At 30.3% G+C, this 13,132-nt stretch overlaps 1 protein-coding gene and 1 long non-coding RNA gene across 2 annotated transcripts; both read right to left on the bottom strand.

The window, feature by feature from the left end:
* Positions 1 to 749: 749 nt before the first annotated feature.
* LOC111713568 (protein patched homolog 2) lies at positions 750 to 3,242 on the bottom strand. The gene is made up of 3 exons (XM_023488445.1): positions 3,126 to 3,242; positions 1,580 to 1,629; positions 750 to 904 (listed from the first exon to the last, which is right to left on the bottom strand). Exons 1-3 carry the CDS (start codon positions 3,240 to 3,242, stop codon positions 766 to 768), a joined length of 306 nt encoding a protein of 101 aa, XP_023344213.1. The 3' UTR covers positions 750 to 765.
* Positions 3,243 to 5,491: 2,249 nt separating this feature from the next.
* On the bottom strand, positions 5,492 to 13,030 carry LOC111713566 (uncharacterized). Its single transcript, XR_002767743.1, has 3 exons — positions 12,891 to 13,030; positions 6,189 to 6,310; positions 5,492 to 5,546 (listed from the first exon to the last, which is right to left on the bottom strand). It is a non-coding gene; the product is annotated as an uncharacterized LOC111713566 (long non-coding RNA).
* Positions 13,031 to 13,132: the final 102 nt, after the last annotated feature.

Raw genomic sequence — 13,132 nt, 5'->3', positions numbered from 1 at the left:
TTATTTAAAAAGGATAGAAACAGTATTTTCAGGAATGAAAATGAAAAGAGCAAAATGGAGCTGTCCCTTCTCAGTTTAATTAAGTATACAATACCGATTCAAGACAGTACATTCTTCTAAACCCAGCTAGAAGCTGGCTAAGTAAAAATATGGAGGTATCCTTGGTTTTCCAACTGAAAATTTGTTATTTTTCGATTGCGGATTTATGCAGAAGAGGCGCAACTATTTGTCCAAACATTGCANAAAACTCTCTAGATTTTAAATATTGCTAGAGAAAAGGTATAAAAACTCTCTAGATTTTAAATATTGCTAGAGAAAAGGTATAAAAACTCTCTAGATTTTAAATATTGCTAGAGAAAAGGTATAAAAACTCTCTAGATTTTAAATATTGCTAGAGAAAAGGTATAAAAACTCTCTAGATTTTAAATATTGCTAGAGAAAAGGTATAAAAACTCTCTAGATTTTAAATATTGCTAGAGAAAAGGTATAAAAACTCTCTAGATTTTAAATATTGCTAGAGAAAAGGTATAAAAACTCTCTAGATTTTAAATATTGCTAGAGAAAAGGTATAAAAACTCTCTAGATTTTAAATATTGCTAGAGAAAAGGTATAAAAACTCAATAGATTTTAAATATAGATGGAAAATAGATACAAAATTGTCTAGATTTTAAATATTGATGTAAAACTCAAAAAATGAGTTTTGATTGCAAATGAAAACGCGTAATATTTCGATCTAATTTTATATTTTTGACGTGTTTTGAAGTATTAAAAAATCCATATTTTGTCTATATTTTGTATTCCTAAGCCAGGTAGAACAGTATTAGATCCTACAAGGAAGGCGAATACGTCGGTAAACGTGGTGACCGATACAGCAACACCAGCGTGACCCATCGTTTTCCCAAACCTTAAACCATATGGAAACATTTATTCTCGTATATACTTTACTGTTTGTATCCAATAAACGTCAAAGCGACTAAACCGACTGGGCCCAAAGGTATTGAATTTTTGCCACAAACTCAAATTTTATAATCCCTTTGTCTTTGCAACCCGATGGTGTAAACCGACGATATTTCAAACTTAGGGTACTTAATCTAATATAATTTATAGTTTGAAATATCAAATATCTGTCTACGATATCTGGTTGTTAAGATATAGGGGAAAAAGTTAAGTGTTTGTGCCAAAAACTCATTTCCTCACATAACCCCGGATCGAAGGTTTGTGGATGCTTAAAATTGCAAAAATGTGTTTCCAAAAGTTTTTGATTTTTGTAAAAGTTTGAAAATGTGCGAAAGAATACTTGTAAATCCGCGAACTGTTTTTGTTATAGTTTTATACTGTACAAAGAGAACATGCTCACAGAAGAGCTATGATTAAAAGTTGAAATAGAAAATGAGCGCGAAGCGCTCTACAGTCTAGTAAACAATAAACAGTTCAAAAGATGTTATTTTCAGTTTGAAAAAAAACGAAACTTGATTTTTTGTCAGAAGATTACTGACTTCTTTGACACTTTTCAAATGATTTATATTCTTGTTTTAAATTACTTCAAACTATAAACAAAATCATATGAACAAATCCGCACCTTTTCCCCAGGCTAAGAGGAACTCCACTTGACTCCAATGTATCATAAGCCTAGATTAATAAAAAACCTTTATAAAGGGAATGTCCACATTTCCATACAATTTTTGATTTAGTGATTTCTCTCTGATTTTTTGCATGCAGGCCTGAATTTTGATCTAGTTTCTAAATCAAAAACAAAAATGGGGAAAAAAATGTTCCCATAATTTTTGTGTTCGGTCCATGCGGGGTGTCAAAAGTCACTAACTTTGGGTCGGACCACTTGAATGCATTTCCCCCTCTCCTTATACAATCCCCCCTTTCCCGCATTTTCCCCCTCCAAAAGGCCGATGAAGCCTTCCGACTATGTTACTAGTGATTTCCCTCTGATCTTTTGCATGCATGCCTGTATCGGGATCGAGTTTCTGAATAAAAAAAAAAACAAAAAAGGAGAAAGAAAAAATGTTCCCCAATATTTTTTCGCGAATTTTTCCGATTTAAAAAAAAACTTAGTGTAGGCGTAATTTCAAGTTACCCTCAATGCAAAGATGGCATTGCGCGATTTACATTCGTACCAATACAAACTTTGTCTGATTTTATATCCATGTTTCTTTTAACTGTTTATTTATATTTGCGCGGTTTGTTTACAAAAGTGAAGTGCACATGTGCATTTCTTGCTTATAAGATCTAAAATGGAGAGATTAACAAAATTAACCACTTTTTGAGTCGGAAATACGACATTATATTCCTCTTTTCCTGAATCGGGATCTAGTTTCTGAATAAAAAAAAACAAAGATGGAGAAAGAAAAAATGTTCCCCCATAATTTTTCGCGAATTTTTCGGATAAAAAAAAACTTAGTTTAAGCGTAATTTCAAGTTACCCTTAATGGCAATGCCCGATTTACATTCGTACAAATACAAGCTGTGTCTGATTTTATATCCATGTTTCTTTTAACTGTTTATTTATATTTGCGCAGTTTCTTTACAAAAGTGAATTGCGCATTTCTTGCTTATAAGATCTAAAATGGATTTACAGAATTAACCACTTTTTGATTCAGAAATATGACATTATATTCCACTTTTTTGATTAGACAAAGCTTTCAAGGATACCGTTGTAAAGGACGCTAAGTTATTCGGTATGAGACGTCAATAACAATTTTCTCCTTATAGACGCAACAGATAGAAGTAAGATTAGAAGTGATCAAAAGCGCTTTTTTATCGCATTAAGCCTACACCCCCTTTCATTTTTCGCGAACACTCCCTTTAACAAAATTGAGTTTTGTGGCAAAGCCGCTGAAATTCCTTATTACTAAAACAAACATAGTTAATTTTACTAAGAAAATGTGAATATTCAACTGCTGAATAAAGTCTTGCCACAAAAAATTTAGTCTCTTATGCAACCTTTGCAACCTGATGGTGTAAACCTTTGATATTTCCAACTTAGATTATTTGATTCAAAAGAATGCATTGTATGAAATATCTAAGGTCTATACACGCCAATGGGTTTCAGAGATACAGGATTTAAAAACTCAGATATTGTGGGATCTACTCAAATACTTTCAAATGAATACCTGTGTTATAACGAAAATGTTATCTATTCCTATTCCTAAAAGTAGGAATGGAATAACAGTATGTGCGGCGGAATAAAACCAACCGAAGGCGGAACAAACTCCATACGCCAAGATCATTCCTAAAAAATATCTGACTAATACCAGAAAACAATGGAATATGAAGACGACATTATTGCAACACTTAAGTGTATTTAATGTTGTTACAAAGCTAAACGGTTTACAAGAAACTTACTGAATCACTAATTTAGTGAAATGGGTGTACTGTGGTTCTTGTTTATTAGACTTTATAAAGTATAATATCTTCTAAAATTGGTCTTTCTATTTTATAGTTTTCTGTATATAAATATAAAATAAATAATAAATAAATATATGTGTTTTGTCTCTTTTCCATGATTTCTTCATTTTTCAAAACAACATCAAATAATCTTTTTTAAGCTTGGAAATAATTTAACAGTCTATGTCGTATGCATCAATCGCGGCGTGCGCGTAACTTATTTGGGCTTCTGACTCAGGGAACCGAAAAAACCGTAGATATTAAAAAACGACATTTAGTGATCTATCTGTATTGTTATTAATCTATGATAGATATACACTATACAGTGGGACACATAATACTTTGTAATATGAAGATGACATTTAAATAATCTTGTATTTTTTTAATGTAAGTAGTTTTACTAATAGTAGATAATACTTTAATAAACATAATAATAATTGCTGTGTTTTATGTTTATTAAACTATTATAAAACATAACTTTAAAACTGCCTTCTTTTTCAGAGCTTTATGGGGCACACTGTATTCAGTTCACTCTAAGCATTAATAATTCAGTAGAGCTCACTTTTAGAAATAAAACACTGACATTTTTTATCTTAATATTAAACTACGAAAAAACTTACAAATAACGAAAATTTTGATCGAAGTCATGAACGGAAAGTTTGGGAAATCTAACAAATTTTCATCGTAATTTCAAACAAAATATATGCGTTATTTCGAACAAAACAATTGTAACTTCGAACAAAATATTCTAAAATAAAAAATTCCTGCTTTTTCTAAATTTAAATTTTTTATTCTAAAGCTTTTAGAAAAAAGTGTTTACCTGAGCATAAAGTTAACATAAATAAAAACTAGAGCATATCCCATCCCTAGCTTATCTGAATCCTGTAGTGGGCTTTATATCTTCACTTTACACAAATATCAGATTTAAAGGGACTGCAAGCGTAATTTCAACTGACCCTCTATGTAAGATGGCAAAGCTTGATTTACAATGGTACTCTTGAAATCTTAATCTGATCAAAAAATGTGGAAGATACCGTAGTTTTTCTGATTAGAAAAGAGTTTATTTCCTGTAAGTTTCTTCATTGCTTCTTATAAACAAGAAATGCGCAATTCCCTTTCGTAGAGAAACCGCAAATAAAAATAACAGTATAAGGAAACAAAAACATTCATATCTTAGTCATACTTTATTTAACAAAGCTTACAAGGGTAACGTTGTGAATCGGGCATTGCCATATTTGTAGGGAAAGGCAGTTGAAATACGCTTAAAGTCTCTTTAACGGGATTTTTTACGATATTACAAACAATGTAAAAGTAGTATAAACGATTGACATGATAACTAAACCTTCAATGTGTCCAAGAAAACAAGATATTGAATACGCTTTAAAGGAACTGTCATCGTAATTTTAAGTAACCCCCATTTAAAAAGAGGGGCATGGTAGATTCCCTATGTGGAATCTAAAGAATTTAAAAAATGTTAAAGTACACGAGGTTAGTGCTTATAAGTAAATGTGGAATCTAAAGAATTTAAAAATGGCTACTCAGTTTCCAAAAGAACAGCGTATTATAATAACTTGAGAAAATACTAAAAAGAAATAAACTAGAGGATTTGAAGAACTTTTACTAGAAAATTAGACCAGAACTAAAAATTGCGAATTTTCTTATTACAATTTTGCCTAAGATTCAATCTTTATAAAATTGTAAAAATTGGTAGAAGATGTATTTCCCTAAATTAAAGCCATATATATATCCCTAAACTAAAGCAAGATATATTTCCCTAAACTAAAGCAAGATATATTTCCCAAAACTAAAGCAAGATATATTTCCTTGAAAGTTTGACCGACAAAGCTCTCAAAGAATTGTCTCTGGACACTAACATAACTGACCATCTCAGCTGGGAACTCAGTCTTATTTGTCAACAGCTAACAAAGGAAAGATTCACTTTAAACTAATAATCACATATAGCTGTGATTGTTTTGGACATTTGGGAAATTATGTTTACGGTTCCTTTCAGCAGCATGAAAAACCTTTTTTATTTAATAAAAATATATTTTTTTCCAACTCGAAATCGAAAGTAAATGAATGAATCTTTATTTTCCTTAATCATTTCTCCTTCAAATGAATACGAAACAGTATCTATCTTTTCTCCTCTAAAATCAAAATAAAATAAGAAAATTTGGACAAAAAAAAGTTTTAAAAAATTTTCTTTGCATAAATTTTCGTTTTTTTTACATTTATTAAATTATATTTACAAATTGGAAGAAAGCTGTAGTATTTTTACCATGACAAAAGTTAAAAATTTAAGCTATTTACCAAAACAATTTAACTATTTTAGTTTTTTGTTTTGACCTGAGCTGAGAACTCTTGAATCGTAGATATCGAGATCAATGGTTGATCTCGATCTTTTGTTAATCTACGGATTAATTTAATTGTATTCGATATCCCAGGAACAGTCACGTCTGTGGAAAACAGAGAGCCAATCAGAAGCCATGGAATTTTACGTATAACCAATGAGAAAAATTGCGGATATTCAAAATCAAGAAGCAGATTCTGCGTTTAATTAAAAATGGTCCACTGCAGAAATCGAAATCAAATGATCGTAGTTAAGGGAATTTAACACAAAAGTTCACGGCTAAGATATATTCTGTAAGAGTCAAAATTGCGCAAAATGTAATGTAATATTAGCAAAATTTATTGAAAACAATTTTGAGATATATTAAACATCTCAGATTTTTGAATGTGTTAAAAAATACCAAAAATAATAATACCAAATCTAGCTGTTTTGTTATCACCTGGAAGCTGTGCCAAATAATTTAACAGCTGAGACGTTGACAGATGTATAAAATTTGATTAGTACTGCACCAGCTCCAATTATTTCTCCATTTTGATTGTACTTTATGCCTCCTAACATTTCCTAAAAATAAATATCTTTATTGAACTTTCTTCCTCCTAATTTTTCCTAAAACTACAAATCTTTATTGTACTTTATGCCTCCTAACATTTCCTAAAACTACAAATCTTTATTGTACTTCATGCCTCCTAACATTTCATAAAACTACATATTTTTATTGTACTTTATGCCTCCTAACATTTCATAAAAATTGATATACTTTATTGTACTTTATTCCTCCTAACATTTCCTAAAACTACAAATCTTTATTGTACTTTATGTCTCCTAACATTTCCTAAAACTACAATTCTTTATTGTACTTCATGCCTCCTAACATTTCATAAAACTACATATTCTTATTGTACTTTATGCCTCCTAACATTTCATAAAAATTGATATACTTTATTGTAATTTATGCCTCCTAACATTTCCTAAAACTACAAATCTTTATTGTACTTCATGCCTCCTAACATTTCATAAAACTACATATTTTTATTGTACTTTATGCCTCCTAACATTTCCTAAAAATAAATATCTTTATTGAACTTTCTTTCTCCTAATTTTTCCTAAAACTACAAATCTTTATTGTACTTTATGTCTCCAGCATTTCCTAAAACTACAAATCTTTATTGTACTTCATGCCTCCTAACATTTCATAAAACTACATATTTTTATTGTACTTCATGCCTCCTAACATTTCCTAAAAATAAATATCTTTATTGAACTTTCTTCCTCCTAATTTTTCCTAAAACTACAAATCTTTATTGTACTTTATGCCTCCTAACATTTCCTAAAACTACAAGTCTTTATTGTACTTTATGCCTCCTAACATTTCCTAAAACTACAAGTCTTTATTGTACTTCATGCCTCCTAACATTTCCTAGTTTTTTACTCAGGACAGCATTTATTTCTTAAGATATTAGTTTAAAAATCGATTGCATGAAAATTGATAAAATAAATAGTTTATTAGTGATTTTCTGCATTTATATTTTCACAGTAAGAGTATCCTGCAGTAGTGTTTAGTGTTGAATCTCTAATATACAGGGTTACCCACATAGCATGAGACTTTAATGACAACCTGAAAATCTTTACCCCTATCACGACTGGGGAAGGGGGTTCCACACCCTGTTGTTTTTTCTAAATAACTTGAAAACAGCTTGCATCAGAACGCTAAAGCTTCTTCACTTTTTCAACATCATAGTTGCGAAAAATTGTTGGCAACCTTTACAGTTCTTAAAGGGAGTGACCGGCTGTGTAAGGTAGTTGAACTGAGTATGCAGTGTTGTGGAAAACTTCTATCGGATTCATTTGAGACACATTAAACTTTTTAAAGATCTGCAAATCCTGANTGACCGGCTGTGTAAGGTAGTTGAACTGAGTATGCAGTGTTGTGGAAAACTTCTATCGGATTCATTTGAGACACATTAAACTTTTTAAAGATCTGCAAATCCTGAGTTTGAGCGCAAATTCGACTTTAAAACTCCTACTTTGGGGGGTGGATATATTTTCAGAATTAGTTTTTTTTTAATTATTAAATAATGACAACGAAAAATAAAGTAAAAATTATACAGTAGTCTAACTAGATGGTTAGGAATATATTTATCAAAAGAAGTTTGTCAATAAATCAATGCTTAAATCGTTTATTTCGTTTTCATTATTATATTGAATTTCTTATTTTCTTTGAAGTTATTCGCAGATTTCTTCAAATTCTTTAAATATCGTCTTTTCAATAATAATTCTAGAAAATCTGCAGAAAATCTTTGTTAATAATGAGAAACCAGACTAATGAAAAAATAGAAACTAATAATTGAACAAGATTACTTATTTTCGATGATAAGATAAATTTTTATTTTCTCAACATGTTTTTATACATGACGTCTGTAGTTTATTGTAGAATTTTTTCTAACATTTTATGTCGTCGTTATTTAATAATTTAAAAATTAATTTAGAAAACGAAAGAATCCGAAAGATGTTTTCCACAACACTGCAACACTACATACTCAGTTCTACCTTTCATAGCCGGTCACTCCCTTTAAACAAAAAGTTTTACGAAAATTCCAAAATTCTTAATATTTTATCAAAAATTATTTTAAAAAGGTTAAAATTTCGTGAAAAAGGGTTGTTGAACATCGCAAAAAAATACGGTTCTAAACAAAAAAATTTCGCGAAATTCGCAAATTTAGTTTTAATTCCGAACAATTTCGCGAAAATGAACGAAAATGTTCGTTTTCATTCACTTTTTCGTTACCTGAACAAAATTTTGCGAAAGAGATTAAACAAAAATTTGGTAACCCCACTTTTGAGACACCGTAGCCATTGACCAGCTCATCGGAGACCCCCAAATTTTCATAAATGACCTCAAGCTGTTAACTATTTTCTTTTAACAATTATCTATCTAAAATCATAATTAAGTTGCACATTCGTCCTCTTATTCCACAGTTTTATAAGTCCCACTGTTATAACATTTTTTTAAAAATGTGTAAAAGTGGTTCGGAGGCGGAATTGATTTAGGTCGTCCTCCCCCCCCTCGGTCCTCACCCCTCTGTATAAAATGAAGAATGAAGAGGCCAATTTTTTTTAATCTTTGTGTATAAACAAGAATTAGTCTTTGAATTCAGCATTAGGCTTTCTTAAGAACCTTTGAAAAGGAGAGGTACACGTCAATACTAAAGATTTCTAAAAACTACTTTGTACTTCACGCTACATCATGAATTATTAATAATGAATACATTTTGCTAACGGCGGTGTCCTAATAAACATTAGACATAGGATCCTGCACTTAAAATTTGTCTGCGGTATTCGTAAAGTTAATAGTTGTCAAAGGAGTGTAGAAAAGCATTATAAGTCTTTAAAACTTGTTAAAATTTTGCCTCCTTCTTTGTATCAAAGAAACTGTCGGAGATACTGAAAATTTAAACAACCTTTGTAGTATTTAATAATTTAAATTTTAGACAAATTTCTCAATATCTCAGTCAAATCAGAAAGTGCAAAATGGCAGACCACTTTTGGGAAATCATATTTTAAGGAACTAGTTATTTTTCAAGAATGAACGATAAACTGAAAGAAAATTTGTCAGAGTGAAACCTAATTAGAACACCACCATGCAAAGATCTGAAAATTTCACTAAAAATCTAGGGTCCACTTGTGAAGCCAATCCAAAAATATAACATGTATACACTGGTCCATAACAGTTAATAGGTCGATAGAATCATATCTATAAGCGGGCCGTGGTNTATGAGAGCCTGTAGATTCTACCTGATGTCCCCAAGATAGTTCGGAACGAGGTTATAAAACTATCAAGAACAGCCGCTAGATAATGATATATGAACGTATGAGGAATATGAATAATGGTAATGTGTTGAATAGTGAATGGGTTCAATAGAATGAATAGTTTGGTCATTTTGACCTCAAAAGTTTGGTCATTTTGACCTCAAAAGTTTGGTCATTACAACATCCAAAGTTACGTAATATAAACGAATAAAGATAGGTCGTGTGTGTGTTTTACGTCCCTGCAAAGTCCGCAGGACGTCCTGTAGACGTTTTCTGGTTGCTAGGGTGATGTTAAAAGTCTAGGTTTAAAAAATAACATAAACATGTACACTGACAGGATTTAATGTATAAGAAGTTGTCATTCTGCACCCAACATAGAATAATAGAATACGTTTCTCTACACTTTAAAATCTGTTGATTATTGCTTCCATCAAACAAATTTCAAATATAGAATCCCTGCGCCAGCCCCCTCCAATTTTTGCCACTACCAGGACCATAAAAGATTTTAAGTATTCAAAAATATGTCATTCCTTACATTGTTAATTCTTCGTAAATGTGAAGAAATATTCTCAAAAAGGTCCTTTTTAATGAAGTTTTCAGAAATATTTTCACCCATGCATCTCTTCACATTTCAAGAAACTGAAATTTTTTAGCAAAAATCTGCTGATTAATATTTTATGGCGTTAATTATTTTCCTGGGATAAATAAAACTCTACGAGAGGGGTGGGGGTGGGGATATTCTTAATTGCAATTCATTACACTGTAAATATTAAAACGTAATAAAGAACTTTTTCTTAATAAATTATCCCAAATTATGAAAAATTTAAAAACTGCAAAAATAAAAAATCTATTATTTTTATTGTTTTTATACCAAAAATTGAATGCGTAACAATATTTCTAAAACTGTTAAAACAGCAAGTCATTATTATTAAAAAGTACTCCAAAATCCATTATAAAACCAAAGCCTTTATAGAGGTTACTCCATTCTCATGTCTCTCTTAAAAGTTTGAATCATGATTCAAATAGCTGAAACATCGGTAAGAATGAGACTTGTTCTTTGTTTTAATTAATATATGGTTTAATTAATTTAAACTAGTATTCTATTTTAATAATTGCAACAAATTCATTTCAATTTTAGAAAGAAGAATTTATCATAGAGATAAATAAAAATCTAAATGCTAAAATATAGAGGAATTTTTTGTTTTGAAATCTAACATCTATGAAGTTTTGTTAAGCTTCTTTTTATTACAGGATTAAATCAGGTTTAATAAAAACCTAAGAAAATGTTATCCTCTGTCTCAAAGAACTTTAAAATCTTGTGGAAGGATAGGAGAAGGAGGAAGGGGGGGGTACTTTAGAGGTGTCCAAGGCAAAAGTTTTGGAGGAAAAAGGTTTTTAAAAAAGTAAAAAATGACAATTTTATATTAAAAAGTTCCTCACGGCTGAAAATATACTTTAAAAAACTACCAAAAAAAGAATAACAAAAAATATAACTGACAAAAAAATAAAAGACCAAACACGTTATAAATATAACCATGTTCGACAAAAATATAACTTTTTTATGACCAAAAATATAACCATATTTTTAGCTTAAAATATAACTTTTTTCGACCAAAAATGTAACTTTTTTGTCCAAAAAGACTACTTTTTTGACCCAAAATATAACTATTTTTTAGCCAAAAATATAGTTTATATGATTATACATGCTTTGCAGACGGTACTTCATTTGAATTTGAAATATTTGTCTGATGTACAATTACCGCGTATACAATAACCTATTCTGAATATTTCTCATACAAATGGAGTACCGTCTGCAACGCATGTTTAATCATATGGTAGGGCGTACCGCGTCAGTTATATCTCCCTTCTATTCCTTACTCCCTGATTGTAACAGACATTAGATTAGTAACAACGAGGTTGTACTGTATAGAGTGATGATTACGCTATTCCTTTACTAATTTTATAGGCCATAAACTATACCGAGAGCGTACTGCATATTTGTTTATTATATAAGTTGATTCTGGCCTAACCTATGGTATATCAATATTAGTAAACAGTTTTAAGTGTACAGCTATCTGAGCACACTGAACAGAGGTAGAGAACTATCATCCCACTTGATCACTACACATAAAGCCTACCAGGAATTCAGAGCTTCCCTGAGCGTTAGGTATATATATAAATTTCTTATTGATGTTTTACTTTTATTGATATTGTAAATGTCTTATATTGTAAAATGACTTTTCATATAGTGTAAAATATACTTGTAATATTGTTCAGCATATAAACAAACCGAGGGAATAAATATATTACTTCAATCCGTTCTAACAATCCATGCGATTGGTTAGTTCTGAGTTCGAGATACAAGATTAGATTTAAAGCTAGTTCACGAAACAAATATTCTGTTTTCAATTTCGAACTTAGTGTTCTGTATTTCGAATTGCTTTCGGTTATTCGATATTACAACCGGTGTTACCCGCAAAGGATGAGACTCCCAAGACAACTAATTAACACTGTCTAATTTCCTTTGATTTAGGATTCCCTGCAACTGTAAAAGAGGTGGTTGGCCTCTGGGGTTTCTTCCACTAATTACTTTCTTGGACTGTACTTATACTTAATCGGCAGGTTTAGTACACAAATATTATCCTTGAAAAATATGATATTTATGTTAAAAAGAGCTGTAAAATTCGATGAAAATTTAATAAAAATATTTTGATTGTAATAATTAAAGAAATTCCCCTTAAAATTATGATATTTCAAATATAAGAATAAACTGTCCTCCCTACAACATAGCCCTTAAATCAATAAATCATGTACAATACAATGTACATCTTACATCCAAGAAAAGAATACAAAAGAGCAAATATCAAATCAAAAATGAGATTAAAGCGCGATGGCTGCGTTACTCTAGCAGACAAACTCTTTTGCAAGAAAACTTTTTTGGAACTAATAACGTCGATTTTTTCCATTTCCAATCCCACAAGTTCTTATTTTTTTCGAAAATATTTAAAAGAAATTTTCTTAATTGTAAAATCAAGAATTCATTAATTTTAAAAATTCTAAACGGAGATTTTGGCCCTCAATTAAGAAAGACTAAAAATACTTATTTTACACCCCTAGCATATTATTTGTAGTAATATCCTAAATGAAAAGTTTTATAGAAAGTACGAGACTACAGTTAGGGAAAATAACAATTACAAAAAGTGCAAATTTTTATTTGAAAGAAAACTTCATTAAATCCTGAATACGTCATATTTAAATAGGTTCAGGTTGTCTTTACAGTCTCTTCCTTTGTGGGTATTCCTGTATATGAATATTTGTTCATTTCCCTGCTAACCTTGAAATTTTTCTCTTTAAGAAAGATATTGCTGATATTGTTTGTATTAATCGTTCTTAGAATATCTTCTTCAGTCAAACTTTCTATCAGGGCATCAGATTCCTGAACATTTTATTTATAAACGAATACATTTTCTCTTCTCAAAACAAGAGAAGCTACAAGGTCACAAAGTCGTATCAGTAATGTCGTATGTCTTTGACCTGCTTCTCTAGTATAGTTCATGCAACGTGAATATTTTATTT

Source organism: Eurytemora carolleeae, unplaced genomic scaffold (genome assembly GCF_000591075.1).
Source record: "Eurytemora carolleeae unplaced genomic scaffold, Eaff_2.0 scaffold1012, whole genome shotgun sequence".
NCBI lineage: Eukaryota > Metazoa > Arthropoda > Copepoda > Calanoida > Temoridae > Eurytemora > Eurytemora carolleeae.
The sequence above is the reverse complement of the archived record's forward strand: the minus strand, read 5'-3'. Positions and strand labels throughout refer to the sequence as shown.

Bases quoted from the DNA above. Each gene is read 5' to 3' on its own strand.
- LOC111713568 (XM_023488445.1), bottom strand. From the start codon at position 3,242: ATGATCTTGGCGTATGGAGTTTGTTCCGCCTTCGGTTGGTTTTATTCC. The intron at 1,630-3,125 runs GTATTCATTTGA...TTATTAATCTAG, and splicing joins ACATTTTCGTTATAACACAG to GCTTATGATACATTGGAGTC. The intron at 905-1,579 runs GTGCGGATTTGT...ATATGGTTTAAG, and splicing joins CCTCTTAGCCTGGGGAAAAG to GTTTGGGAAAACGATGGGTC.